The 27,552-nt window shown below is 38.6% G+C and overlaps 1 protein-coding gene across 11 annotated transcripts in view; it reads left to right on the top strand.

Moving 5' to 3' along the window:
• The window catches only part of TRPS1 (transcriptional repressor GATA binding 1), a 257,926-nt gene that overhangs the window by 50,458 nt on the left and 179,916 nt on the right, over positions 1-27,552 (top strand). For 10 of the 11 annotated variants that reach the window (XM_047725096.1, XM_047725101.1, XM_047725103.1 and 7 more), the window contains one exon: positions 12,770-13,899. In XM_047725096.1, the coding sequence (XP_047581052.1) occupies positions 12,770-13,899 (1,130 nt within the window). The remainder of the gene's footprint in view (positions 1-12,769; positions 13,900-27,552) is intronic. The other variant, XM_047725107.1, reaches the window with a different exon arrangement.

The following is a 27,552-nucleotide window of genomic DNA, read 5'->3' on the forward strand; positions in this document are numbered from 1 at the left end:
GAGATAGAAAGAACTCTTAAAAAGCCAGTTTCATCTTTGTAGAGCTCTCTTAAAAATTCCATCTTACTTTGTGAATTTCCACAAATAGAATTATTTCTGTGGAGCAGCAAATTAAGCCAACATAGTTATTATGCATGAAAGCTGCATGCTTTGAACTGCTGTCTTATTAAAGATCATTTCACTGTCTTATGTCAGATACACTCTGCTGTCAAACCATGATTGGAAAGCAAATACGTGTTTTAGATAAAAGGGTTAGAAGTGAATAATGTCAGTATGTGAAATGGTGTTTTATAATTAGCAAGTAATATGATGTTAATACCTGGATTTCCGGCAGGACTTTCAGTTTGTTCACTCTGGGGACAACTTCTGAGGGAAGCTGATCTGTGCTGTCAGGAAGACTTTAAAATCGAGATTACTGAGGCTGATGGTTTGGAAGAATTCAGATTTTTTAAACACACTTCCATTTCCCCCAAACAGTTATTTGTTAAGTTCTTAGTTATTTATAGTAAAGTTTATGTTTGGGTAGAATGAGCTGGACACTTTTCCCGGGCAGTGATTTTAGAAATAAAACAGATGTGTGAGCTGAGTTTGAACGAATAGAGGAGAAATAAAACAGCTGATCTGAGACTAGGCTGCCTACCACGTGCTGTAGTGAAGAAGACAGAAGGTGGTAGGAAAGAGCAGGCAGGAAGATAATCTTGTTAAGATCAATTTTTTTTTTTCCCCAGAGAAATAATAAGGCTAAAAATAGAAAAAAAAAGCAGTCTGGAAAAAAGCAGATGATTACTTCAAAGAAACAATGGGATACAGAAACAAGCCTAAAGAGAGTTAACTTGGTTCCATTTAGGAATAGAGCACTAAAGATAACTTTGGGGCCAAGTGCTGATCTCTTAAGTATTTTGCCCAAGCACGAGATGTTGATACAGAAACATGTCTGAAGATAAGTAACTTAGTGATATTTTTATGCTGAAATAAGTAGTGGACGACTTCTCTGTGCTGAATAAAACATAAGCTGAATAAAAACACATCTGAAATTCCCCTTTTTACCCACACGTGTTTGTGTGCTGAAATGCCGTTTGAGAGATTTCTTTCTTTGGCTCTTGAACTGTGTGGGGACTAAAGGCTGTGCAGGAGAAAATGCTGACTGTACAATTTCTTTAACACGGTTCTGTCACAAATGGGTAGGAGGTTAATGGCTGTGTGTATTCTGATAAAAAGATGTTAGTAAATATGAGCATTACAGACCAATAATCAGCCAATTTCAGGAATTATTTATATAAATCTATAAGCTAATTGAGGTAATAGATGACCAATTCATTAATCTTTTTCAATTAAACTAGGGTTTTTGTTTTTTTTTTAACATTCAGGACAGTTGGTGGTTAATGATAGATTTATGACATTTTAGACCAAGAAAAAAGGAACAGAAGCCAGAAGGAGAGGACTTAAGAACTCCGTGGCTTTGATCTATATTTTGGTTCGACATGGATGGTTTTATATAATTTAAACTGACTTGGTTGCAAACATGAGATAGACAGTTGGGAAAAAGAAATAATTTAAACAAATGCTAAGATTTCCAGTTGCAAGTCTAGATTATTTGACATGTCTTTGTGGGACTAATTGGAAGTTTAGACATACTTGTATGGACAGTATTCACTTCTGTGTAAATTTTTTTACAAATAAGGAAGTCAAAGAATTACATATTTCTAAAAAATAGTGTCAAAAAAACAAGGTTTCTTTATCCTGCAGAGTTAGCTAGAGCCCCAATTGGATAATGCAGGTCACTTTAAAGGGGCATCATAAAACGAGGACAGGGTTCCCTGTGTGTTGAATTCAAACTTCCACACCACCACTCCCTGCCCCCACCACCCCCAGAACCTTGAGGTAGCATGCCCAGCCCTGAAATCAGAAGGGATGCCAATTCTTTGGCAAGAAAAACCAGAAAAAACGCAGTGGCCAGCTTAGATCTGTTTGACTCGACTGGGGTGTTAGCTTCTCAATTTTTAAATGTTACTTGCGTGTTTTATCAATTGTTATGCTTACATTTTTTAAAATAATGGATGTGAGATGATTGGGAAGCCCTTCATGTAATTTTTATTGCCAGTATTCAGACTTTGAGGCTCACATGTAGACCAATAATAGGACAAGAGATTGAGCTCTTCAAAAAAGTAATTACAGCTTCTTTCTTTTTAATCTGCTTTATTATGCTTATATTTAAACCATTGCTGAATGGAGGCCTGAGTTGTTAAACACCAACTTTGCTGTTTCATTAGGCCTTAATGTGCTGTGTATTAGGGCATTTGCATCATCTTTATGGGGCAGCTCTGAGCCCTTAGATCAGGTTATAAAAGTCGGAGTCCAGTCAAGATGTGCTTCCCACGGGAAAGTGTTTAAACCTACTACAAGTTTATAAACGCTCACTATGTCCATGTTGCCTTTCCATATTAGTATACCTTTTCTGTTATTTGGCATTATTCAGGACTCCCATAGCTAAGGGATTCCAGGTCTTAGATTTATTTTGGCCTTTCATGAAATTTGAGGATAATAGAAAAAAATCTCACTATTCACTTAGCAGTTACTGTTTTGTGTTTGAGCTAGGAGCATTACATTTCTGTTCTGTAAATATTTTTATCAGAGTTGCACAATATGTCACGTTAGAAGCAGGAAGAACAGATTTTAGAGATAGGAAGTCATCCTTTGTATTTGTATTTTCAACATATTTAACTCTATGAGCTTTTTAGGTCCTTAACATAAGCCAGGACACTCGTTTGAACAGGGGGTTAATAGCTTGGTCTGGGGGAAAAAAAAAAATCAGAGAACATTAATCTCATTTTGGTTTATTTTGACTTTTCCTGAATTTTACTTCCAAATATTTATTTTTTTGCCTTGGAGTTTGCTTTGATCTGGTGGAGGAGGGAAGTTGTAGATCTTAGCAGGTTTTGTTTTTTTGTTTTTCTGAGTTGAGAACAATTGCACTTGAGAACAACTGGTGAATGAGACTTGAATCGCTTCAGACTGTCTATAGAGTACAGAATGTTTGTCAAATGAAGCCATCCTAGTTTTCAGGTCTGTGTCTCTTTAACAGGTAATAAAGTGTGCAAAATAAAACATATGTTCACCCTAAGGCCATCAAGCAAAGTGAAGTTCTGGCATTTACCAGGTCATTTTCATCATGGAGATGACCGAGCTGGACAGTGGTAGCCATCCCAGTGGAGGAGAATAGTTTGACCATCTTCACTACCTGCCTGTTGGTGAAATCTCCATGGTATTGTTACATGAGGGTCAGTCAGTGTGATAAATGCCGACCTCTCTCTGATTTTTGACTTATCTGCTATCGTTTAAAGAACATGTATCACTTGCTTGAATATCCGTATCTCTTGAATATCCGCAGTGTTTACAAGAAGAAATCATGGTGATTAGTGCATCTAATCAAATTTAGCATTACTTAACTCTTAATAAAAATGTTTTAAAAAGTTAAAAAAATATTATCCTCAAATGGCCTGCTCAGCTAACCATATCAAGTCAGCAGCTTAGTCAGTGCATTTTGTTTCTTGGGTCATTATAATTACAGCATCCACACAGCTGTTGGAAACACAGATCCATAAGCTGTGTCTAACCCCTGGAAAGTTTGGAGGGAGTAGTTCCCTTTCATTTTCTGATTCCCTTTATGGAGTCTGTTTCTGAGAATCATTAGACCGCAGACCTCTTGATTTCTTCATCATATGGTTTTAAAATTTGAAATAAGTGTTGGGCATTTTCAAAATATTAGAAAAGACCTTGCTTTATTGAAATTGGAAGTCAAATGTAAAATTTATTTTTCTATATTGCTTGTAATTTGATCCATACTTTTTTCATCTATAGCTTATATGACCAAAATTGTACATACCTTTTGGGGTTTTCTTCCAATTTTGGATTCACTTCTGACAACAGCTAACATTTATAAAGGATTTCTTATGGGCATAGGTAGAGCTAAGCTCTTTATATGTATTACTTAACTTCTCTTCATAAAAACCCTTGAAGTAGACATTACTATTATGTCCATTTTTTTTTTTTAATGAGGAAGCAGGTGTAGAGGAATTAAAGTAACCTGCTCAAGGTCGCAGAATTATGCAAGGGTCGGGGTAAATGAGATGCTTGCCTGCGAGTAAGTACTGAATGGGTGTGAGGCAGAGAAGAAGCAGAATGCCTTCAGAGTGTCTCATTTGCATGTACTGTGAACCCCAGCCGAGCTCGGAGCCCTGTCTACAAAACCAGTCTTCACAACCATTATGGCATATGACCTTCCCAAATACGGGGTTGAGTTTACTTCAACTAACAAAGCAATGGAAGATGAGCCAACTGTTCATAGGGAAGGACATACAAAGCTGGTACGTGGGGGCTCTTTGATGCGTACTCTGAATCGTGTTGAATTTGGGGACCTTAGTGGTTTCTTGGAGATTGTTTCTTCTCCAGTCCCTGCAGTGTAGTGTCGCCATATTTGAACTCACTAGGCTCATTATTGAAATCATTGAAAAGAAAATTAATTTTACTGATTTGTCTTTTTTTTAAATTACGGGTGATTCATTTTCACTGGTACTTTTGCTACCGAAACTAGTTCTGATAAAGCGAGGAAGAACCAGATTTTGATTTAATCAATTAAGGAGGCAGTTTTGTCCCCAAATGAAGCAACATTTTATCCATTTATTTGATTTAGTTCATATTCCCCTCATTTGGAGGACTTTGTTTTAGGGGTTTATGATTTAATAAATGGCGAGGGACTTGTAATCTTCTGGTTACCAGGCACAATCTTAGGGTTGGTTTTTCTTTCTTTCTTTTTTTTTTTTAACATTTTATTTATTTGACACACAGAGAGAGATATCACAAGTAGGCAGAGATGCAGGCAGAGAGAGACGGGAAAAAAAAGAGAGAGACGGGGAAGTAGGCTCCCCGCTGAGCAGAAAGTCTGATTGTGGGCTAGAGCCCTATTGGGGGCTCGATCCCAGCACCCTGAGATCATAACCTGAGCCGAAGGCATAGGCTTAACCCACTGAGCCACCCAGGTGCCCCCTGGGGTTGGGTTTTTTTTTTTTTTTTAATTTTTTTTTTTAAAGATTTTATTTATTTATTTGACAGAGAGAAATCACAAGTAAGCAGAGAGGCAGGCAGAGAGAGAGGAGGAAGCAGGCTCCCTGCTGAGCAGAAAGCCCTATGTGGGGCTCGAACCCAGGACCTGGGATCTTGACCTGAGCCTAAGGCAGCGGCTTAACCCACTGAGCCACCCAGGAGCCCCGGGGTTGGTTTTTCTATGAAGGTTAAGTATTAGATACATCGGGCTTCCATTTATATTCTCCATGGCTTTGTAATTAACGTTTTATTCTTTGCCTACCAATAAGTACAGGACGGGGAGAGAAGACCTCAGAACGCTTTTAGAGTGTCTCAGGGACAGTACTGCTTACTCCAACTGTGCTCCAGCTCCGCTGCGTGGCCTCCCGGGATCCTGAACATGAGGGGTGGAGCTGCAGGGAGGGACTTGAGAAATGCTGGTCTCTCGATTACCCTGCTTACCCTTTAATACTTCAGTGACCCACTGATGTCAGACTGCAGAGCACCTGACTTCTTTCATGAGTCCAGTAACATATCTGGGGATCTTACAATAAACGGAGATTTGTTTTAAGACCTGTTTTTCCAGCTGATGGGCGGCTTCACCTTGATGTCCCACCAGCCCCTCCAAGTCAACGTGCAGAAAGCTCAACTTGTTAGCTCCTCCCCAAACGGCTCCCCCCTCCCTTGTTCTGTACTCCCATTTCCAAGTTGGCAGGGCTGGAAATGCCACGGTTACCCTGGATTTCTTTCGGATGTGTGTGTCTCCCCCCAAACAGCTGAGTAGTTTGCTTTATGCTTTTATGGCCCCCACATTTCATGTTTACTTAGGAAATTCTTAGTGGTTTCTTTAGTTACTTCTTTTCTCTTTCTGATCCCTTCCATTCTCTTCCTTTCTCTTGTGCTCTTGCCCCCCACTCCCCCTTCCTCCACCCCTCCTCTCCTGTCCTTTTCCTTTCTCTTTTCTCCTTGCTTCCTCCTCCTCTCCTTCCCTTCCTCCCTCTTGTCCTGCCTCTCTTCCTTTCTTTAACTTTTTTTTTTTTAAATTTTACTCACAGAGCCACATCCTACCTTTTGTAGGAAGGATAGCTCTACTTTCTATAAATGTGTATCATTTTAATTTTACTTGTGTCATTAAGTAGAACTCTTTCTCTCCTATAAGACATCGATTTTCCAAATTCTCTCTCACCCCCGGTCTCCCTTCAGGGTTCCTTAGCAGCTTGCTCTGTTTCACTGTCTTGTGCTTTACTCACTTTGTTTCCTGCACCTGAAAAGCCTTTCTACAGTCACTGTCTTTGAGGCTCTGCCCCAGTGCCAGCTCATGAGTCCACAGCTCGGTTGTGACCTCCTTCCGAAGGCCTTTGCCAACCTGTCAGTGTGGCTTAGGTTCTCCTCTTCTGTGTTGTCCTGGAGCTTGGTACCTTCCAGCAGAAGCTTGCCCTCCGCAGTTGTCATCTGTTTGTTTGTGAGCTTTCTGCCCCAGACCACTGACTTACGTGCTGGGGTTTTGGACTCCATCACTTCTCTGTGGATCATCTGTGTTTGGCACGAAGTAGGCATGCAACAAAGCACCCTTCCCTAGAGGAAGGATGTCACACAGTGATTCCACTCTCTTGTTTTTCCCATTTAAGACACTCTTTAGAACACTTAGTTCTTCTCTGTCTCCCTTCTGAGCCTGTGGCAAAGTTGGTTCAGATGCAGAAGAGTTCTATGGATAATGCACTCAGCTTTATAATCCACTTGCCTTGCATTTTCTGTTGTGTTTTGCGTTTTTCCCCACAAAACATTTTTCCCCCAAATTCTTGAGGCTGATTTTAAGATTTATTGGTATTCTGTCAGCCCAGATACCAAATAACCCTAGACACTCAGGTCGGCATTATGCTGGGTGAAGTGAGAAAACCAGTTGGGGTAGACTATTGATGGCTATAATCCAAAAAGCTGATAATAAAAATATGCATAATTTAAGATATGCAGGACTTTACCCTTAAAATTGCCCCTTGTACCAGTTTTTTTTGTTTCCCCCCTGCCACAAAAAAAAATTTGTTGGTTGTTGTAATTCAAAATTTTTTTTGGATTTGTGACTTATTTTGTGGAAAAGGGTGTTTGTAGGAATATGGCAGTGACTCCAGCAATGCCAGGAACAGGGTGTGATGGCATGGGACTGAGAAGATCACCGTCTAGTTAGATTTGTTATTGAACTGTCTAAACTGTAGCCACCAAACGCCCATCACCGTAGCATGCTCCTCTTCCACACTGTTTTTTGAAGCACTCACAATGCAGAAACATTCCCTGCGTGGACGAGCACAGTAATTCTGCCTCTAGTTATTTTCAGCCAAGATCGGCCCTGACAGATTTCTTCAAGCTATTTGTTTTTTTTTTCTTTTTGTTTTTGTTTTTTAAGATTTATTTATTTATTTGACAGAGAGAAATCACAAGTAGGCAGAGAGGCAGACAGAGAGAGAGGAGGAAGCAGGCTCCCCGCTGAGCAGAAAGCCCGATGCGGGGCTCAAACCCAGGACCTGGGATCATGACCTGAGATGAAGGCAGCGGCCCAACCCACTGAGCCACCCAGGCGCCCCTCTTCAAGCTATTTGTAACTTTAGTCTTTGAGCAGTGATTTTGAGCAACTTAGCTTTTTATTAAGTGAAGGTTTTACTGTTTTGACTATCAGCCCATAACCTCAAGTCCCCTTAAATTAGTACCCTCCTAATTGTCTCTGTTGCTATCAATTATAGCGCTTGAAAATGAACCACATCTGAGGAAGAGTTTGTATTTAGTTCAAACAACCCTTTTTGTTCCCCTGACAAGAAGTACATGGCCTGAAGTGTCATTTCAAGAGTTCTGAGGCTTTAAAAAAAAATATTTTCCTTTGACATATTCTTTTAGATATTACTCTTACCAGTTTTTGTTCCATATTATTAGAAGGAATTAAATGAATTAAGGTTAAAGACCTTGCAAAAAGTCCGCCCTTTATATTTTTAACTTCTACAGCGAAACATTTTTGTGAAAAGACATATGTAAATAAATCAGAAACAAAGGCCATGAAATATACTTACATAGAAGGAATAGTTTTTAAAACTAAGTTTAAAATAGAATAAAAAGCCAACATATCCGTGAAAAACAACTTCAACTCTGTTCTTTTTCATGCCTTTAACAGGTATGTCAGGTGTTCCTGTTTAACTATAATTCACAAGCAAATGCCTCCATAGTTGTTTGTTTTTGGGAGAAAGATGCATTTTGTTCAGTTTTTTGAAGAAGCCCAGATACATCTGGTTGAGTCAATAAAGGGGGAGGAGGGTGTGAATTACAGTCATGTTTTCATCCCAGGCAATTCAGGGCCCTGGGTGAAAAATTTTCATGTGTGCTTGTATCTCTCACAATAACTTCATTCATTCAACCCAAGTGTATTGAGCCCCTGCTTACTTTCAAGGATGAATAAACTATCATTCCTTCAGTCCAAGAAGGAAGTCGAACAGAAACATTAGCTTAGTAACAACAGAATCGAATCTTTTCATTTACAGCTGAGAACACTAAGAGTGACAAGTTTATGAGTTTTGTCAGTGAATGACTTCACCATATCCTCACCGTTTAGCCTTTTCATCCCATTAGCAGGAGAAATTAGATTAGGTAGTCCATTTTATTAAATAATAATCCCATTTATGGGAATCGTACTGTTAGAGTATGCTCGCTAACAGGGCATACACTAGCTCCATGTGGCTATTTAAATTTCAGTAAATTCAAATTATATTAATGAAAAATCAAGAAAATTATTTAAATCAGTCCCTCAGTTGCACTAGCCCTATTTCAAGTGTCCAGTACCCACCCACATGTGGCCCGTAGCTACCCTGTTGGTGGACTGTGGAACATTTCCATTGTCTCAGAAAGTTCTGTTGGACAGCACTGATCTTGAGTTTACAGATCAGTTTCAGCTACATTCTCCCCCTTGATCTCACAATAATCCCGAAGATGGCCAGGTGTACGCTGTTGTTTATGTCCATAAAGATGAGGAGATTGAGATGCCAGGGGGTTGAATAGTGTGTTTTTGCACAGACTTTAACTTCTGGAACTTCCGTTTGGAGCAAACAAGTCCAAGTAAAGATTAATACTGTTAGCTACAAATCTTTTTTTTTTTTTTTTTAAGATTTTATTTATTTATTTGACAGACAGAGATCACAAGTAGGCAGAGAGGCAGGCAGAGAGAGAGGAGAGGAAGCAGGCTCCCCACCGAGCAGCGAGCCCGATGCGGGGCTGGATCCCAGGACCCTGGGATCATGACGCAAGCCGAAGGCAGAGGCTTTAACCCACTGAGCCACCCAGGCACCCCTAGCTACAAATCTTTATCTTCAACTATCAGTAATTTAAAGGCGGAGGTGTGGTCTAGCTTGCTCACTGTTGGTTCAGCATCTATTCCAGAGACTGGCACAAACTAAATACTCAGTAGCTGCTAATTAGATGAGTGAATAGGTATAATCTTCGGTCCAAACAGAATTTACAGTTTAATGGAAATTTCAAAATATGGATATCCGTGTTGGAGGAACGGCTGGATTAACAGGCTATAATTATAATTCTTGTTAGCAAAAAGAAAAAAGATTGAAACTTACACTCTTTATTCTGTTTGTGATCTCTTTTTTAGTCTAGTCATAGCTAGGGAATGGTAAGTTGTTTTTTTTTTTTTCCCCCCTACTCCTTCCTGGGTTCAACCATTTGAAAAGTTTGAGATAATTCTCTGAACATGTAGCTGCTGTTTCCTGGCAATAAGATTGAAGAGACTGTTGCTGCAAACACTTATTTTGTATAATTGTTCTTGCTGTCTGTATTTAACCTAGGAAAGAATTGTTTCAAGTTAACATTTATGTGTCATTAAAATAAAATAGATATGGTCAGCAGTCTTAGGTATGGTCTCCTAGAATAATAAATTATGTTTTATTTTAGAATGGCATTTAAATGATATACATCAGTTTGTTTCATTCTGACTTAAAAGTCCATCTTTTTAAAGGAAAGTGTAAAAATGGTCACAAGGGTAGCCTTTAAATCTTTTTGAAAGAGCAAAGGAATAGAACACTAAGTAATAATGTTTCCCACAGTTGGCTTTTAATAATTTTTTACATATTTTTGAATGTCTATACTAGCTTTAAGTAATATAAAACCAGCTTTAAGCTAGCTATACTAGCTTTAAGTAGTGTAAGACTAATATGATTTACTGCTATTTACCAAGAAGGCGAATAGATAACCTTCTAGAAGCGTCAATATTATTGTTCTTGTCATCAGTTGAGATCCTTCTGTTTTCGTTTGCTTACTTGGGTGGTTTTTGAAAGAGCATCTTAAATAATCTTAAATAATGAAGCTGGCTGGCTTTCCCTGGGTAAAAAACACAACCTGTAGACACCAAATACCAGGGACTTAAAAGATTTAATGAGGTTTGCAGTGGTAACTTAGTTAATCCCACACAGCCTTCCTTCTTTCTTTCATGGTCTTTTCACCTGATAGTGGTCATTTTTAGCCTGGCCTTCTTTCATTCTTAAAGCTTTTGTCAAATACTGGAAGGGATACTGTGATCTTAGTAATAACTTTGATTCACTTCAAAACCCTATGTTTAGGGATTCCTTAGGACTCTAAATGCTCCTGGTTCAGCCCTTTCAGTGTGGACATGGAATATGTGTCTTGGAGATTGCAAAATCAAAGACACACTGCTGATGTGTTAGGGTTTCTCAGGAATCCCTGTTCTACAAGCAGACGTTAAAAACATTTTATATTAGGAAGACTGACAATTCTGAAGCAACATTGTAGCAAAAGCAAGAAAATTTTGGTATACCGGCTTTGCTCACATTAGAGAGAAGGGCCTATAACTTCTGCATTTGCCCCTTTTGATTCAAGTTGATGTTTCGAACAAAGTACCAGAGTTGATGGAAGCCCACTGAAATGCTTTGTTTTGTTTTTGGAAATAAGGTTTCTCCTCACCTCTAGTGAGTTGGGAAATAGATGGAGGGATTTTGCAATATGATGGCATCCCAGGGAACATTTTTAGTTGTTCTAGTCCCTAAAGTGCTAGGTTAGAAGGGTGCATTGGCTGTATCCTCATGTGGTCTGGCTTTGACATCTCTCACACAGCCCAGGGCCAGGCTGCTGGCTGGGAGGGTGCCCCCTCCTTTCCCTTCTGTTTAGATGATGCCATGCTGTTGCGGACAGACTGAAGCCTGTGTTCTTGCCATGGTGGGTGTAGACAGCACCCAAAGTGAAACATTGTTATCCTTCGATAAAGGCTATGAGAGATGTTTGCAAATTATTGTCTTAATATACAATAAGTGTTGTGATCATGCACATTTCCGGGAGCTGTAATACCGGAACAAATGTAGAGGTATCCCCAGCTGAATTAACCCTTGGCCAGACAGATTATGTCTTTTGATCAAGCTCAGGCCTCTCCATAAGTGGCAGAATGGACGGCATTCTTAGTCGTGTACAACAGAGGTGCAAACATGTGTCTCAGTGCGCTAAAGGAATATTATTTGCATATTAAGTGGAACCTCTGAAATGATTTTTGAGATGCTTGAGACTTTTCTCATGGAGTGATTTGGATATGAGCAGTGATCACACATGTCATTTCTGAGCAGCTGTTGAAGGAGGCAGAGCATGATTATGTCACGTGCCTCATCTATTACATCTGGTAGTGAGAAAAACACAGAAATTCTCTGATAGTTAGAAGAGGAAATCTCTCCCTTTTTTGGAGCATTTCTATCAAAAACTCGGTTTTAAGCCAGGAATTTTAGCTTCTCATTGGTGGTGCTTGGTGAAGCTGCCCTTTGCAGGGCACACTGAGGAAGGAGAAAGGATTTTATATAAAGTGACTTTTGAATACCTTCATTGCCCTAATGCTGTACAATTTTACAATTCGGATAGAAAGAAGAGCTATGATCATTCCTGTGATGGGATTATTTTATTTAGGCCTTTGACCATTCCCATGACCCACTGAGACAGAGCCTTGATCAGATGAGGCTCTGGAAGGTTTTCTTCTTTTCCTTTATCCTGGATTGGAAATCATTTTAAACTTTTTACATTAAACTCTCTTCACCAAGACTTCAGGTCCACTGCATTCATTTCGTTTTTGGTGTAATAGTGCCTGCTTGGGCTTTAATTATAAGGCATTTTGTGTGGTCATTTTAGCAGCTTTGTTTTACCCAAAAGGTAGACTTTATCTTTGCCCAAGGCTTCATTGCTATAAGAACTGAACAGAGGATTTCCTTGGAGAACGACTGCATTGAGTAATCTCTAAGCAACTGCCTCTGGTTTTGACAGCAACCCTTAACTTCACGAGAAGAAATCCCCTGTGATTTGGATGCTTCTGCAAGCATGTGGTTTGAAGGAAACAGTAGTAAAACCTACTTACTTGAAAATTGTTTTCTTGGCTTTTTAAGAAGAGTATTTATTAAATCCATTGAGCTAGTTATAGTTCTCTTATTACTTATCTTTATCTGTTACTTTGGCCAAAAATGTTTAGCATAATGAGCCTCTCAAAGAGTAGCTATTGAGAAATGAAGAGTGTGTTTCTTTGGCTCTGATTATTCAAGTGATTTCATAATAAGCAGAAGTACTATTGTATTTTTTGATGTGGAATACTTGGCAGTGTCCCCTCCTCCCTCCTACAGAGAGCACGAAATGAATGATACCTTTCAAGTAACATCCATCTCTTCTGTACCAGGTCACTTCGGGTGGAACATTCATTGGCATTGGACGGAAAACACCAGATTGCCAGGGAAACACCAAGTACTTCCGCTGTAAATTCTGCAATTTCACTTACATGGGCAACTCCTCAACTGAACTAGAACAACATTTTCTTCAGACTCACCCGAACAAAATCAAAGCTTCTCTCCCCTCCTCTGAGGGTGTAAAACCTTCAGAGAAAAACTCTAACAAATCCATCCCTGCACTTCGATCCAGTGATTCTGGAGACTTGGGAAAGTGGCAGGACAAGATCACGGTCAAGACGGGAGATGACACTCCTGTTGGCTACTCAGTGCCCATCAAGCCCCTCGATTCCTCGAGACAAAATGGTACAGAGGCCACCAGTTACTACTGGTGTAAATTTTGTAGTTTCAGCTGTGAGTCATCTAGCTCACTTAAACTGCTAGAACATTATGGCAAACAGCATGGAGGAGCGCAGTCAGGCGGCCTTAATCCAGAGTTGAATGATAAGCTTTCCAGGGGCTCTGTCATTAACCAGAATGATCTAGCCAAAAGTGCAGAAGGGGAGCCGATGGCCAAGGCAGACAAGGGCTCTAGTGGGGCTAAAAAGAAGGACTTCTCCAGCAAGGGAGCAGAGGATAATATGGTAACAAGCTATAATTGTCAGTTCTGTGATTTTAGATACTCCAAAAGCCACGGCCCCGACGTCATTGTAGTGGGGCCGCTTCTCCGTCACTATCAGCAGCTCCATAACATTCATAAATGTACCATTAAACACTGTCCCTTCTGTCCCAGAGGCCTTTGCAGCCCAGAAAAGCACCTTGGAGAAATTACTTATCCGTTTGCTTGTCGAAAAAGTAATTGTTCCCACTGTGCACTCTTGCTTTTGCACTTGTCTCCGGGGGCAGCTGGAGGCTCGCGAGTCAAACACCAGTGCCACCAGTGCTCCTTCTCCACCCCCGACGTGGATGTGCTCCTTTTCCACTACGAGAGCTCCCACGAGTCCCAAGCATCGGAGGTCAAACAGGAAGCCAATCACCTGCAAGGATCGGACGGGCAGCCGGCTGTCAAGGAAAGCAAGGAACACTCGTGTACCAAATGTGATTTCATCACCCAGGTGGAAGAAGAGATTTCCCGACACTACAGGTAGGCCGTTGTAGGGGCGGGGTAGGGAGGGTGCAATGTCAAAGAAAACAATCGAAAGAAGCCACAGGGCTGATCCCAGAATCATCAGGAATGATTGCGGTGAATTGGGGAAGTTGCAGGAAAGGTAAATGTAAAAGATCATTTGTGAAACTACAGATTATGGATTTATAGACATGGTAATCATGGATTTTAATTTGGTCATTTGTTTCAGACCATGTACTCTTACGCTTCGTACCTGGTTTCTTCCATTTACTGAGTGTGTTTTACAATTTGCAGCAATGACGGTAATGCTGCTGAGTTTACTCATTTACCACAATTCATGTATTTGTCCCTGTGAATTACTCCATGTCCCCTCATTTCTGGTGGAGCTTCTTCCAAATGAAAGGTGCCATCATAATGTGTTCCCTTCTCTGTTCCACCTGGGAAACAACCAGCTTGAGAACACGAGGCTCATTTTTCTTTTACCTTGAGATTGGACATTCTTCTGGCTTTAAAAAAAAAGTTGAGCAACATCTTCATTTTGCAAAGAAACAGTCATTTGAAGGTGAGAATTCTGTAGATACGTGACTTTGGATTTCTGTATGCTCACTCCTCTGAGTGGGGAAAGCCCACTTCAGTTATTACAGATCCATAAACAGAGATATAGGGTACATTCATGTGGTTTTTTTTTTTTCCCACTTTCATCGTATTATTTTTGTAAATATTACTTTCCCCAGTTACTCTTTCATATTTCCTTTTTTTTTTTAAGATTTTATTTGTTTGACGGAGAGAGACACAGCGAGAGAGGGAACATAAGCAGGAGGAGTGGGAGAGGGAGAAACAGGCCTCCTGCTGAGCAGGGAGCCCGATGCGGGGCTCGATCCCAGGACTCTGGGATCATGACCTGAGCCGAAGGCAGATGCCTAACGACTGAGCCACCCAGGCACCCATATTTTCTAAAGATGGGTTTAGGATGTATCTCTTTATTTCATTTATACATTCATTCCTTAAGGAATTAAATCCAAGAATACACATTGTGCCAGGCATTGATGATAAAGGAGAAAACGGGACAGACCTATTCTGCGCCCACATGGAACTTACAGTTTAGTAGGGAAGTCATTAACATATCATTATGAATTCAAGTGTCACAACAGATGAAGTAGAGACCACTGTATTTGAAGAGAATGACCACAAAGCCCAATCTTGTAGATGAGGAAATGCCTCCCTCAAGAAGAAGCAGCTAACCTGAGACTTGGTTGTGTGAGTGGGAATTAGTTTAGCAAAATCCTGGAAATACAGTATGTTCAGAGGTTACTTAGTGCTTAGTAGGTGCTTTTTTGTTGCTGTGCCTCTAAGAATCAAAGTAAAGAGCTTTATTTACTATTTTTAAATATTTCTCCTTCTGTAGACTCAGCATCCTAGTTTAAAAATCTTCCCATCCCAAGATGTTAAAGTTTTTAAACAGATTTTAATTTTCCCGTTCCAAGACTTTGAACAGTTCCTCCCATTCTTTTTAGAAGTCGTGTGTCAGTGTGAGTGTGTGTGTTTTGTCAGTCCCCAGTAATGAAGCAGTTCATGTCCAACAATAGGCTAATAATGTTGGATGTTAATTTGAAGGGCATCCTAATGTTCACAGTGAATCTGAATGTTCGGAAAACACTTCCTTGAGATTTACACTGTTTAATTTATAAGGTCAGCCCTAGGAAAGACACAGTCCTGCAATCAAATATGTGTTCACACTCGTAGTGAGTGTTTCTGGCTCCTCTGATGTTAGCTGCATGCTAATTTATTTCTGGGCTAGCAGACATTAGCTTCCTCCTGAGCTTTGCTAGTGTGCATATACATTTGTTAGGTGGTAGAAAAATTAGGTGATCCATTCTATTTTTGAAAGAGGAGGCTTTCCTTAATCGTGAGGAAATTAGGCACACCACGACATGCCACACGCACGTGCGCGCACACACACATACACACTGATACATCTGGATACCAGATCACTTGCATGAGTGGCTTTTTTTGAGGAAGCTGAGGCTGTTGCTTGAAAAATGTGTCTGGAAAAAGTTTCTATATGATTTGGTTAAACAAAAAATCTCCCAGGATCTAAAAGTATGAATTAAAATATTACTGAAAAATGTGAGATTTTAGTTCATAGTAATGAAAATAAGCTCTCGAGGGAAGAGACTAGTCTCTTCTTCTTCACCGCCATATCTATAGAAGTGCCAGAATGGCTATTAAGTGCTCAGTGACTGTATCTTTAAGTAAATGAAGTGCCTGTGATTTTTTGACTTTGCAGTCATTAAGGATAAGCCAAGATCTCCGTGGGAAGTTACAGTTTAACCTCAGACTATTAGATGGTCTTGAAACCCTTCTGAAGATTTAGGGCTCCACACCAAATGACAATTGTCTGTGCATTCTTTTAGCATTTTTTTAGATGAGAAAACTGAGCAGAACTTATTCCTAGGGCATTAAAATCCTCCTGCACTTTTTTAAAAAAAAGATTTTATTTATGGGGTGACGGGGTGGCTCAGTCATTAAGTGTCTGCCTTCTACTCAGGTTGTGGTCCTGCTCGGCAGGAAGCTTGCTTCTCCCTCCGCTTCCTCCTGCTTGTGTTCCCTCTCTTGCTGTGTCTCTCTCTGTCAAATAAACAAAGTAAAAAATAAATAAAGATTTTATTTATATATTAGAGAGAGAAAATGAACAGGAGTCGGGGGAGAGGGGCAGAAGACCAGAGAGAAGCAGACTCCCTGTTGAGCAGGGAGCCTGAGACCTGGCTCAATCCCAGGACCCCGGGATCATGATCTGAGCCGAAGGCAGAGGCTTAACCAGCTGAGCCACCCAAGAGCCCCACTCCTGAACTTATTTTTAAAACCTGCTGTAATTCATGTGGTCCTGGATTAAGGTACTGAATAGTTTTTCTCTGATCAGTTTATGAGTTCTTGTAGAGATATTTGCAATTTGGAGACTTACACTTTCAGAAACTCTACTGAAAGTTGAACAGCAGTGGAGGTTCTAGGTATGTGAAAGGAGATAGTCCTATGGATGCTGAAAACTTGTTCTGCTATCAAAACATTTTCCCACATGCTTCATTTTGAAGACCATATAAGAGGACAAATTTATCATATCACAAGAATATTTTTCTGGTTAAATTTATATTTATTTGTATTATACATGTTGGGAAACTTTCTCCATAATTCTGTTATAACTAGGGAATATTCTAAGCTTTTGAGTGCTTTATGTATAAGACTTATGGTGTAGTAAAAAGGTAGTAGAAGCTAAGATTGATGAAATATATGAAATCAGGTAGAGATAAAAATACTACAGCTGAGAAGCAGGAGAGTTGATTGAGATTTATGAGTGAAAACCTTGGTGTAGAGTCCACTCAGTGGGAATTTTCAAGAAGAATCAGGTTTAATTTTGGTTGAACTGCAAACATTATTCAGTCAGTAAATGGAACTTGGTCAGTTCTCTTAATGTTTCATATTTACTTATGTTACCGCTAGCTCACATTTGACTATGTTCTATTCCTGAATTTGTTTCCCACACTCTTTTCCTTTTATTATTTACTATTTAATTAAACAGTGTACCCCTTCTCTTAATTGATTACCTACCATTCTCGTCATCAAAATTTTCTGTGTTATAACTTAGTTTCTGGAGTAAGTACGAGTACTGTCTCCTCACAAAACAACTAGAGTAGATAAAACGTATTTTTCAAGGCCTTGCTGGACTTCCGTGAATTAGAGAAATTTCTGAACCTTTTCTTGTCTTCCCTTCACCAAGAGTGGACTAAACCCAGACTGGGGAGAAGTGAATATTAAGCAGGGAGTGTGACGTTGCACTGAGGCAAATAACAGTATTGATGTAAGTCAGTCAGGAGACTATGCCGGAGTCCCTGAGAGCGAGAGGCTGCTGAATCTGTTTCATGTTAAGCTGGACCTTCAAGGTGGCAAAAGTGGTGCCAAGTTTAGGGCCTCCTTCTGACTTCTGTCAGAAATAAACACATAGTTGTCTATATGAAATACTCTTAATTTTCACCTCCGTGGTATCTGTGGCAGAAGATAAATCTTAGATGAGCTCATTATTATAGAAGTTAACCATACAGGAAGGGATTTATACCATTCTATGGGAAATCAGTAGGAAATGCAAATAATGCATTTAGATACCCAGGAAGATAAGTTACAAGAGTATATTTTTAGTTGTAAGAAAGTTATAAAATATAATACTTTTCAGTTATAAAAAATAAGTGTTTAAAGAAATGAAAATCAGATTTACAAATTGACCAAACTCCATAAGACTATAAAGGACTAGAAACGTTCAAAAAAAGAAAGAAATAGTATTTTTTGAATTGAAAATATAATTATTGAAACTTAAGATGTGGGTAGGTTCAATAACAGATTGGCAAGTGATAGAAGGTAAATGAATTAATCACAAGTTAAAGCTGAAGACAATAGCCAAAATATTTAAAAGAGGGGAAGGGGGTGGAAAGTATCAAAAGTAGACAGTAGGTTATAGAAACATAATAAGCTGTTTTAACCTGCATCTAATTAGAGTCCCAGGAGAAAAGAATATAAAGAATAGAAGATAGGCAAAAATTATTTGAGGAGATAATGGCAGATTTCTAGAACTGAAAGATGAGAGACATAAGCACACAGATACAGAAAAGCATAGCTTACACTAAACAGGGATATATGCAAATAAATTCAGTCATAGACATGTAGTAGTAAAAACTAAAATGCCAGAGAGGTTCTTTTAGAGCCCCTAGAGAGAAACAACATATCAACTACTTAGAAAAGACAATTAGGTTGACAGCAGACTTTATCAGCAACAATGGAAACCAGTAGAGGGAGGAATTCTGTGTAAGGTTTTGAAGGAAAAACAAAACACAAAATAGTCAACTTAGAATTGCCTACCTGTGAAAACAATTTTCCAAGAAAAAGCAAAGATATTTTCAGATAAGCAAAGACCAGGGAACTCTGGGTAAATCTAAGCAACTATAGTCTGCCTTATTTATGCAGTTAAAAGGAGATAGATTAAGGTGTTGGGTAAAACAGTCATGTAAGTTTGTAGTGGAAATTATCAGAAGTAAGGTGCTTTAAAGCCCTTGAATTGTCTGGAGTTAGTGAGTTACAGTTTTGCTCTGCATACTTGGAAACCCTAAAGGATAATCAGTAGAAGGATAAGAAATATGTATGTAACTTCTGAAGCTATAGAGAAGAGTGGAACAACAAAATAAAATTCTATTTTCTTAAGAAATAGCAAGAGAGGATACATAGGAAAAATGTATAAATGGATAAATAGAATTGTAAAAGTAATATGGTTTAAAAAAACAAAAGACCAGCTATCAAAAATCTTAATGAATCTGGGTGGTTTAAACTTTCTACTTAAATAAGGTATTGTCGGACTTAATAAAAAAGAAAATTCGACTCTAAGCTGTTTACATAAGATGCACATTTAAAATATAAGTCTATGGAGAGTTTGTAACAAAAGAATAGACAGGGTTACCTCAGTGGCTCAGTTGGTTGAGCGTCTGCATTCAGCTCAGGTTGTGATCCCAAGGTCCTGGGATGGAGCCCTACATGAGGCTCCCTGCTCAGTGGGAAACCTGTTTCTCCCTCTGCCTGCCACTCACCCTCCTTGTGCTCTCTCTTTCTCTCTCTGTCAAAAAAAATAAAATCTTTAAAAAAAATAGATGGGTTATAGGCAATATAAACCAAAGGAATATTGAGATAACATTATTAATCTCATACAATTTAGATTTTAAGACAAAAAGCATAGGAGGAAAAGGTCAGTATATAATGATAAGAGGTTCAGTTCTTGAGGGAGAGATAACAATTCCAAATATATAAAATATAAACAAATCTATATGTAAAACAAAAATTGACAACTGCAGGGAAAATAGGACAAACCACAATCACAGTCGTAGATTTTAAGCAACTTTCTTACTAAAGGTTGAACAAAAAATTTTTTCAAAATATAAAAGATTAGAACAACAAATTAACAAACTTGATTTAATAAAAATATGTTGATTGTGGGGCGCCTGGGTGGCTCAATGGGTTAAGGCCTCTGCCTTTGGCTCAGGTCATGATCCCAGGGTCCTGGGATTGAGCCCAGCATCGGGCTCTCTGCTCAGCAGGGAGCCTGCTTCCTCCTCTTTCTCTGCCTACTTGTGATCTCTGTCTGTCAAATAAATAAATAAAATCTTTAAAAAAAAAAAGGTCGATTGTGCATCCATCAGTTTAGAGAATTCACATGCTTTTCAAGCAGATATAAAACACTTAGAAAAATTGACGTATTTTCAGCCAAAAAGAAACAGATTTCAGAATGAAGTATCATACAGAACATATCCTTCGACTCAGTGTAATTAAGTTGGATCTCAGTAACAAAGGGTAAGGCTAGATGAAGTTGTATGAGGCAAATACAAATCAAAATAAAAAGGAGGTCACTTCATTGCAGAAAACATAGATGTTAAAAATTATAAATGGTAAAAATGGTCAATACATGTGACTGAATAAAGTGAATTGGCGAATTCTGTCAATATCAGATGCTCATATTCCCAATAGAAGCATAATCGCACTCCTCAGAAGAAATTTTCTTTCATGGATATACTTGAAAACCTGTGCAAAAATGTTCACAGTAGTGGTTTTTGCAAGCAGTACAACCAAAACAAAAATGAAAATAAAAGCAGCAGGAGCGCCTGGTGGCTCAGTTGGTTAAGCATCAGATTCTTGATTTCACCTCAGTTCATGATTTCAGGGTTGTGAGACTGAGCCCTGTCAGACTCCATGCTGGGTGTAGAGATGAGAATTCTCATTCCTCCTCTCCCTCTGCCCTCCCTCCCTACTTGCACACACACATGCTCTCTCCCTCTCAAAAAACAAAACAACAACCAAAAAAACCGGAAAAAATACCAACTAATAGTATATAGCTATTGGCATTAAATAATTTGTAGATTTTTATATAGTAGAATATTACACAGTAGTGAATTTGAATAAATGACAGTTGAATACTACATGGATGAATCTTGAAGTACAATTTTGGCTGAATAAAAAGAAATTAAAGATGATTTATAGCTGCATACCATTTTATGTGACTTCATAAACTAGCAAAACCAAACATATATATATATATATATATGTATTCATTATATGTGTATGTTTGTGTATTCACATATATACCATGTATATTCATAGCCATTTATGTACATATATGGAACTATACCATTAATATAATTTTCTCTATATCATCTCTGTCTCTTTCTCTTTATATATATACACACATACATGGATCTCTCTGCATTTCTCTGTATATGTATATACACAAAGACACAGATATATATTATCATAGTCCATGATTATATTCGTTTTTATTTTTTGTAGACCTAAATATGAATGTGTATATATATATATTTATACATACACACATATATGTAGATGGTGTTATGACTAACATATGATAACTTTTTTTTTTTTAAAGATTTTATTTATTTATTTGACAGACAGAGATCACAAGTAGGCAGAGAGGCAGGCAGAGAGAGAGGTGGAGGCAGGCTCCCTGCGGAGCAGAGAGCCCAATGCGGGGCTCGATCCCAGGACCCCGGGATCATGACCCGAGCTGAAGGCAGAGGCTTAACCCACTGAGCCATCCAGGCGCCCCATATGATAACATTTTAAAATGAAAATGGAACATCAATTTTCATCAGTCCAATAAATATTTGAATAAATGCTCAATCCCCCTTAAGAGTAAATAACTACTTAAAAATCATTAATGTTATCATTGTCTACCACCTTGTTATCTAGAATGTGAAGAAAATGGACATATTTTTGGTAGTGTATGTGATGACAAGCATCTGTCCTATTGGAGATTTATGAATGCATTTAAAATTGTTTAGACAGTGTTCGAATCTTTTAGACATGAAATATGTAACTCTGGTCGAAGGAAATAACTTTGGATACCGTAGCTAGTCAAATTAAGGTAGCTACTGTTCAGTCTCTGCCTTAGCAGAGCACAGAAAGGAGCATGGACTGTGTGCTCTGCTAATTCCTAAGAACAGATTTTATGGTAAGTACTTAATTATCAACACTTCTGAAAAATCCAAGTACATAGTGCATTAGCACAGAGTTTCTCAAAATGCGAGTGCCACACAGTTACATTTACATTTGTGTACGTTAGATGACATGTTCTTTTAAACAATACCTAATAAATCAGTGGCCTGTAATTCCTTGAAATGGACCTAATAGTTGAAGTTGAGAATTCCCATTGTGAGACACATTACCCAGGATATTACAGTTCTTCAAGAAAATAACCCACAGTCGGCACTACCTTTATTTGTATATATTATTAGCATTTCAGAGTTGATGGTCCTGAGGACTTTGTACAAGAACCATGATCAATTCCTGGGATAAAATAAAGTTTAGCCATGATTTCTATTTCATATCAACTTATAGAAATCATTTCCCAAGTGTTACTCGCTTTCTATTTTATGGGGAGGTTGGTCTCCCTTTAACACTTGGTCGGGGATATCTTCTTTTTGGAAGTGAATCAGCGAATCATAAATTGAGATTTTTCAGATATGACATTAGTTGTATTTTCTTCTATTTCATTCATTTTCACTTGAAAATGAAATGACCCTACACTCCCCTTAAGAAATCCAGTTACTCCAAAGGAGTAAACACCAATCAGATGATTTCAGCTTTAAAAATACAAGGTGAGTGGATTGCATAGAATCTTCCTCAGAGGTCAGTTTATCTTACATTTTGCAGGCTGCTCCTCTGCACTTGACTAAGGCTGAATATTATTGCAGTTCCAGCTTCTACAATTGATCAATCTGGTTATTCACCTGTAATTCCTTTTTTGTCTTTGTCCCTCAGATGCTCTCTTCACCTGCTCTTAATCCCTCATTCTGCAGTGTTCGTAATCTTGAGTGTGGCGTATGAGAGGCCTTGATACCAGCAAAGTGTATATTACAAAATGACTAACTTTATTAGATACCAGATCCATTGATCTATATTTAAATTAAACCACCGTCATTTACTCTTTTTCTGTGGTAGTTTGTCTTTAGGTGTTCAAGTCTATAATTACCCCCCAAATACCCTTCGAAGTCTAATTGATTAGTATTTATGATCTACTCATTTACTTCCATGCTCTGTTTAGTCACCAAAGAAGAACCAGATTTCAGCGGTTAAGAAGTACAGCTGTTTGGTAGAGGATGGCTTTTCTTTTCTTTTTTTTTCTTAAAGATTTTTATTTATTTATTTGACAGACAGAGATCACAAGTAGGCAGAGAGGCAGGAAGAGAGAGAGGAGGAAGCAGGCTCCCCGTGGAGCAGAGAGAGCCCTCTGCGGGGCTGGATCCCAGGATCCTGAGATCATGACCCAAGCCAAAGGCAGAGGCATTAACCCACTAAACCATCCAGGCGCCCTGAGGATGGCTTTTCAAATGCTGGCAGAAATCTCTGGGAGTTTACATTTAGAGGAGAAAAAGCATCACTCAGATCTGCCTTCACATATACTGTGGGCTGGTTTATTATGAAAATAGAAATATATAAGTTTTATCAGAGTAAGTGTAATGATAGAGTAGCATCTTTGAGCTGATCTTTTCCTAGGATCTAGAAAACCGCAGCCTTTTACGAATTTTGAAAATAATGTGCAATCTCTGCTAATGAAGGAAACACTGTTTCTCAGGCCACTGTCCATTGAAATATGGATGAAACTGAAATAAATGAATTTTTATAGCATATGAAAATTCTGTTAGTAGGATAAGAAATAAAACATCTTTTTTCACAGAAATTTTAAGTCACTTGAATTAAGTACAATTTGGTCTTCTGTTAGCTTGTAGTTTTCTCTGAAGGCAAGGGAAGATTGAGCTTTTCTATCAGATTTCTCTGATTCATGTCCTTGTCTAAAATATTACACGAGACATGCTGATTTTGTGTGAATATATCCTAAATATTGCATGGGACATACTTACACTAAAATATTTGTTTTTTTTTACACTGACCCTCAAATCTTCATTCTGTGTTTTAATCTGGCAATCCTGTGCTAGGGAGACATACGAAATGACATCTTTTTTCCCTAGGTAGCACAAGGAGAGAGTTTGCTATGCATTTGGCAGGAGAATATAGAATTTCAATTAATGCAGAGCACGTATGTATTTATATTAAGAAGAAGTTTGGCTAAATGTAGCCAGAAGTTCTAGGAGTTTTTAAATAATAAAGAGTTTTTTCAGAAAAACCACTCAAAATATACTGTCTGTGAAATATCTGTGTATTTCTCCTAAATATTTCTTTGCTGCTTTCTGATTCTACACATTAAATCCAGCACCCTGAACATCCACAGAGCTGTGGTGCTTTATCCCTTTGGTTATTAAGTATGTATTTACTCTCGGTTGTTCTGGGTGGGGGTGGGTTCAGGGATGTGTGAACATTGATCTTGATCTTAAGGCAATTACCGGAAACTAGGACATACACAAGATTTTAATAAAAGGCAATGTGGAAGAAAGAAGTCCTCAGAAGAAAACAGATTTGGAGTAGCTCAGAGGGTTCTAGGCCTAGTCTTGGGTCGCATCATTTGGGAAGTTTGTATGGTTGAGCGTGTGGATCTCTGGAAATGCAAGGAAGATTCCCTTGAACAACTTTGAGGTTTTCCAATTAATGCTGATAAAATGAAAATCATTTTATAGGTCAGAGGTGAGTCCAAACTAATGTATTTTCACAGTGACTAAACTTGTATTCTTCTGTAATGTTTCTTATGCTAGGGATTAAAATCACATACTCAGTAACTATTGAGAGAATGACACACCTAAGAGAATATATGCGCACCTTTCAGGAACTCCTGCATCAGCTAGTAACGTGTCAGCTCCCAACAGCACCCACGGAAGAGGACCCTTGGACAAGTGCTGAAGACTGTGTCATGTCCTCTGCATTCTATGTGAATTGACTTGTCTAGGCTTCAGATTCTTATCCCATGGAGCAGGGATGGGAATACGTACTTTGTGTGATTGTTGAGGAATAAGGTATATAAATGGCCTAGCCCTAAAAATGGTGAAAGGTGATTCCCAAACAATGAAATTAAAAAAAAAAAAAAAAGATGAATTCTTGTTTGGGGATTATGCTTGACAATGTTATAGTTGTAGTTTTAGCTTCCAAAGCTGTTAGCATTGACTCTCAGAGGTATGTAATGTTGTGTGTGCTTTACGAGGGAAGACGATGTTGCTCATCATAAAGAATTCATTTAAAAATGTTCTGTCAAGTGCTATGAGTTTGTTCCATACTAATTAATACCCATCTTGAAGTTCTTTCTGACCATGGCTTCATGATTCCTGCTATTTACGGTGTGGTCTGGGGACCAACAGCTTCAGAATCATCTGGGATCTTATAAGAAATACTGAATATTGGGTACCACCCCAGACTTTCAGAATTGGAATCTGGATTTCAGCAAGATTTCCTGGTGATTCCTATGCATGTTAGAATTGGAGAAACACTGCTCTAGATTTTTTTTAGTGTATGTTATTAAAGAGTTTATGTGGCTCTCAGCTTTTGAAAGTGGAGTAATGTCTTTTTAACATATTTTCTATCATTTATTTAAGACTGATACTATAGGGAGAAAGAATCCCTTCCTGTCTCTAGAGTCCTATGTAGCAAATTGCCTTTTCTGCTTCACCTACTTGTGTTCAATGGCCTGAAAGATTGAGCAGTTTAGCAGTTTACTGCTTAATTGTCAAGCTTTACTCTCTTTTCATTAACAGTTGTTACACCCAGAATCTTGTGATTCTGAATAACAAAGCTGGTAAGGGCATTACCTGTGTTGCTTTAAAGTCAGGAGGGGCTGGGGGATGCCTTGTGAGTGTGTTCCTTACATTGTTTAGAACCGCAATGTATCTAATAATGGAGTTCATAGATTCTGGCCCCTGCATGGGTGTCACCTGGGGAATCTTGTTAAAAATTCAGATTCTCAGGTTCTCCCCCAGAGATCCTGATGGAGTCGGGCAACAGGAGGCACCTTGGACTCTGTATAGCTATGAAACTCAGCGTGTTTTGCAGACCATTACTGTAGTCAGTGTCTTCTGCTGCCAGATGATCAGTTTCCCTTCCTCTCGTGTTTTCATTTTCCATATTGTCAGTGGTTTCACTCTTTTCTGTATAAAGTTAAAAATTTGGCTGTCAAGAATCAAAAAATAGAATGTTGATCTGGAATGTAGAAGCCCTGTGTTCCTGACTCGATGTAGATTCAAGGGACAAGTCATCATTTCTCCATTTTACTTATCTGTAAAATGGGCTTTCTACTTCAGTGAAAGGTGAGATCAGTTATATGTGAATGCTTTGAACTCTTCAAAAGAAAAGGTGTGTGAGTTGAGCTTATTATTACAACTTTATTTTAATATCCTTCCTGTTAAGATGTGTTTTTCTTTTCACTGTAAAACCTGGTTCTCACTGAGAACTTAGCTCTGCAGTTTTGGAGGGAGAGCGGTGTTTGTTGTTGTTGTTGTTGTTGTTGTTGTTGTTGTTGTTTTGCTTTATGTTCATCCCTACTGATCTCTGATGGTTCTTCAGCACCTGTCTCAAAGATGGTTTTTCCTGGAACAGTCAGATCAGGAGCTCCTCTGTGGGGCAGAGCCCTGTCTGTCCATTGGGACAGGAACTTGGAATCAGAGAACGCCTAGAAGCCCCTGACACCTTACCTGAGTGTGATACTTTGTGAGGAATTCAGTGCCTGGGCAGGGACCCAAGGCCTTTGTATTTTTAAGAGGACATACCAGTCAAGTCACTGGTAAGGGTTGCATGTGTTGTCTTTATTTGGTGGAGGGATAGGATGACTCAGGGGCATTTCTAGATTGCGGAATAAGTCGATATTGAAGGCACATAATCTGAATTATTGAGATGTATTACTAGATATATCATGATTCTAAACTACCTTAATGAATACACTCAAGGCATCTCCACTTCCCAAGACTTTAATAAAATACAGGTAATGCCTTTTTTCTATTTTTTGTGATTCAGAATCTTAAGATTCTGGGTCTATTAATGACAAGAGTAAAACTAGACAATTAAGCAAACTACTAAATTCCTCATTCCTTCAGGCTATTGAATGCCACTAGGTGAAGCAGAAAAGTCATAGAATATATTCTACCTGTCAGTGTCTTAAACCAAAGGGTCTTCCAGAAAATCAACTTGGTTTTAAGAACAGTATTCGTCACGGTTAAGATACATAGGGGAATGGAAAAGGATGATACCAAAGTGCTGCTAGTTTGTAAATTTAAACTCCTTTGCACAAAGAGCATAGAATGCAGATTCACACAGGAGAGAGGGGCTTTATTTAATTTGAGGATTTATACTTGTGGACCCTTACTTATTTACTTACCTACTATAGGTGTTATTTACTTAACATTCATAAGAACCTATCAAGAGACACTGTTGTTTTCATTTTGCAGATGAAGACATTGGGGCAAGTTTAGTAAATTATTTGAAGTCACACACACAGTAGAATACAGAGCCAAGACTGAAATTCAGTCGTTCCCAGAGTCTACACTCTTCAATGCTCCCATTAGAACTGAGATTCTGCTGTTTTAAAATATTTTGTTGCAACGTACCCTAGGAAATTGTATTTCTTCTGTTGGGCATTGGTACTCTCTCCTTCCTATTGCTGTAGAATTGCCTTTATTTCTTGATACATTCACTGCAATT

Source organism: Lutra lutra, chromosome 4 (assembly GCF_902655055.1).
Source record: "Lutra lutra chromosome 4, mLutLut1.2, whole genome shotgun sequence".
NCBI classification, from domain to species: domain Eukaryota; kingdom Metazoa; phylum Chordata; class Mammalia; order Carnivora; family Mustelidae; genus Lutra; species Lutra lutra.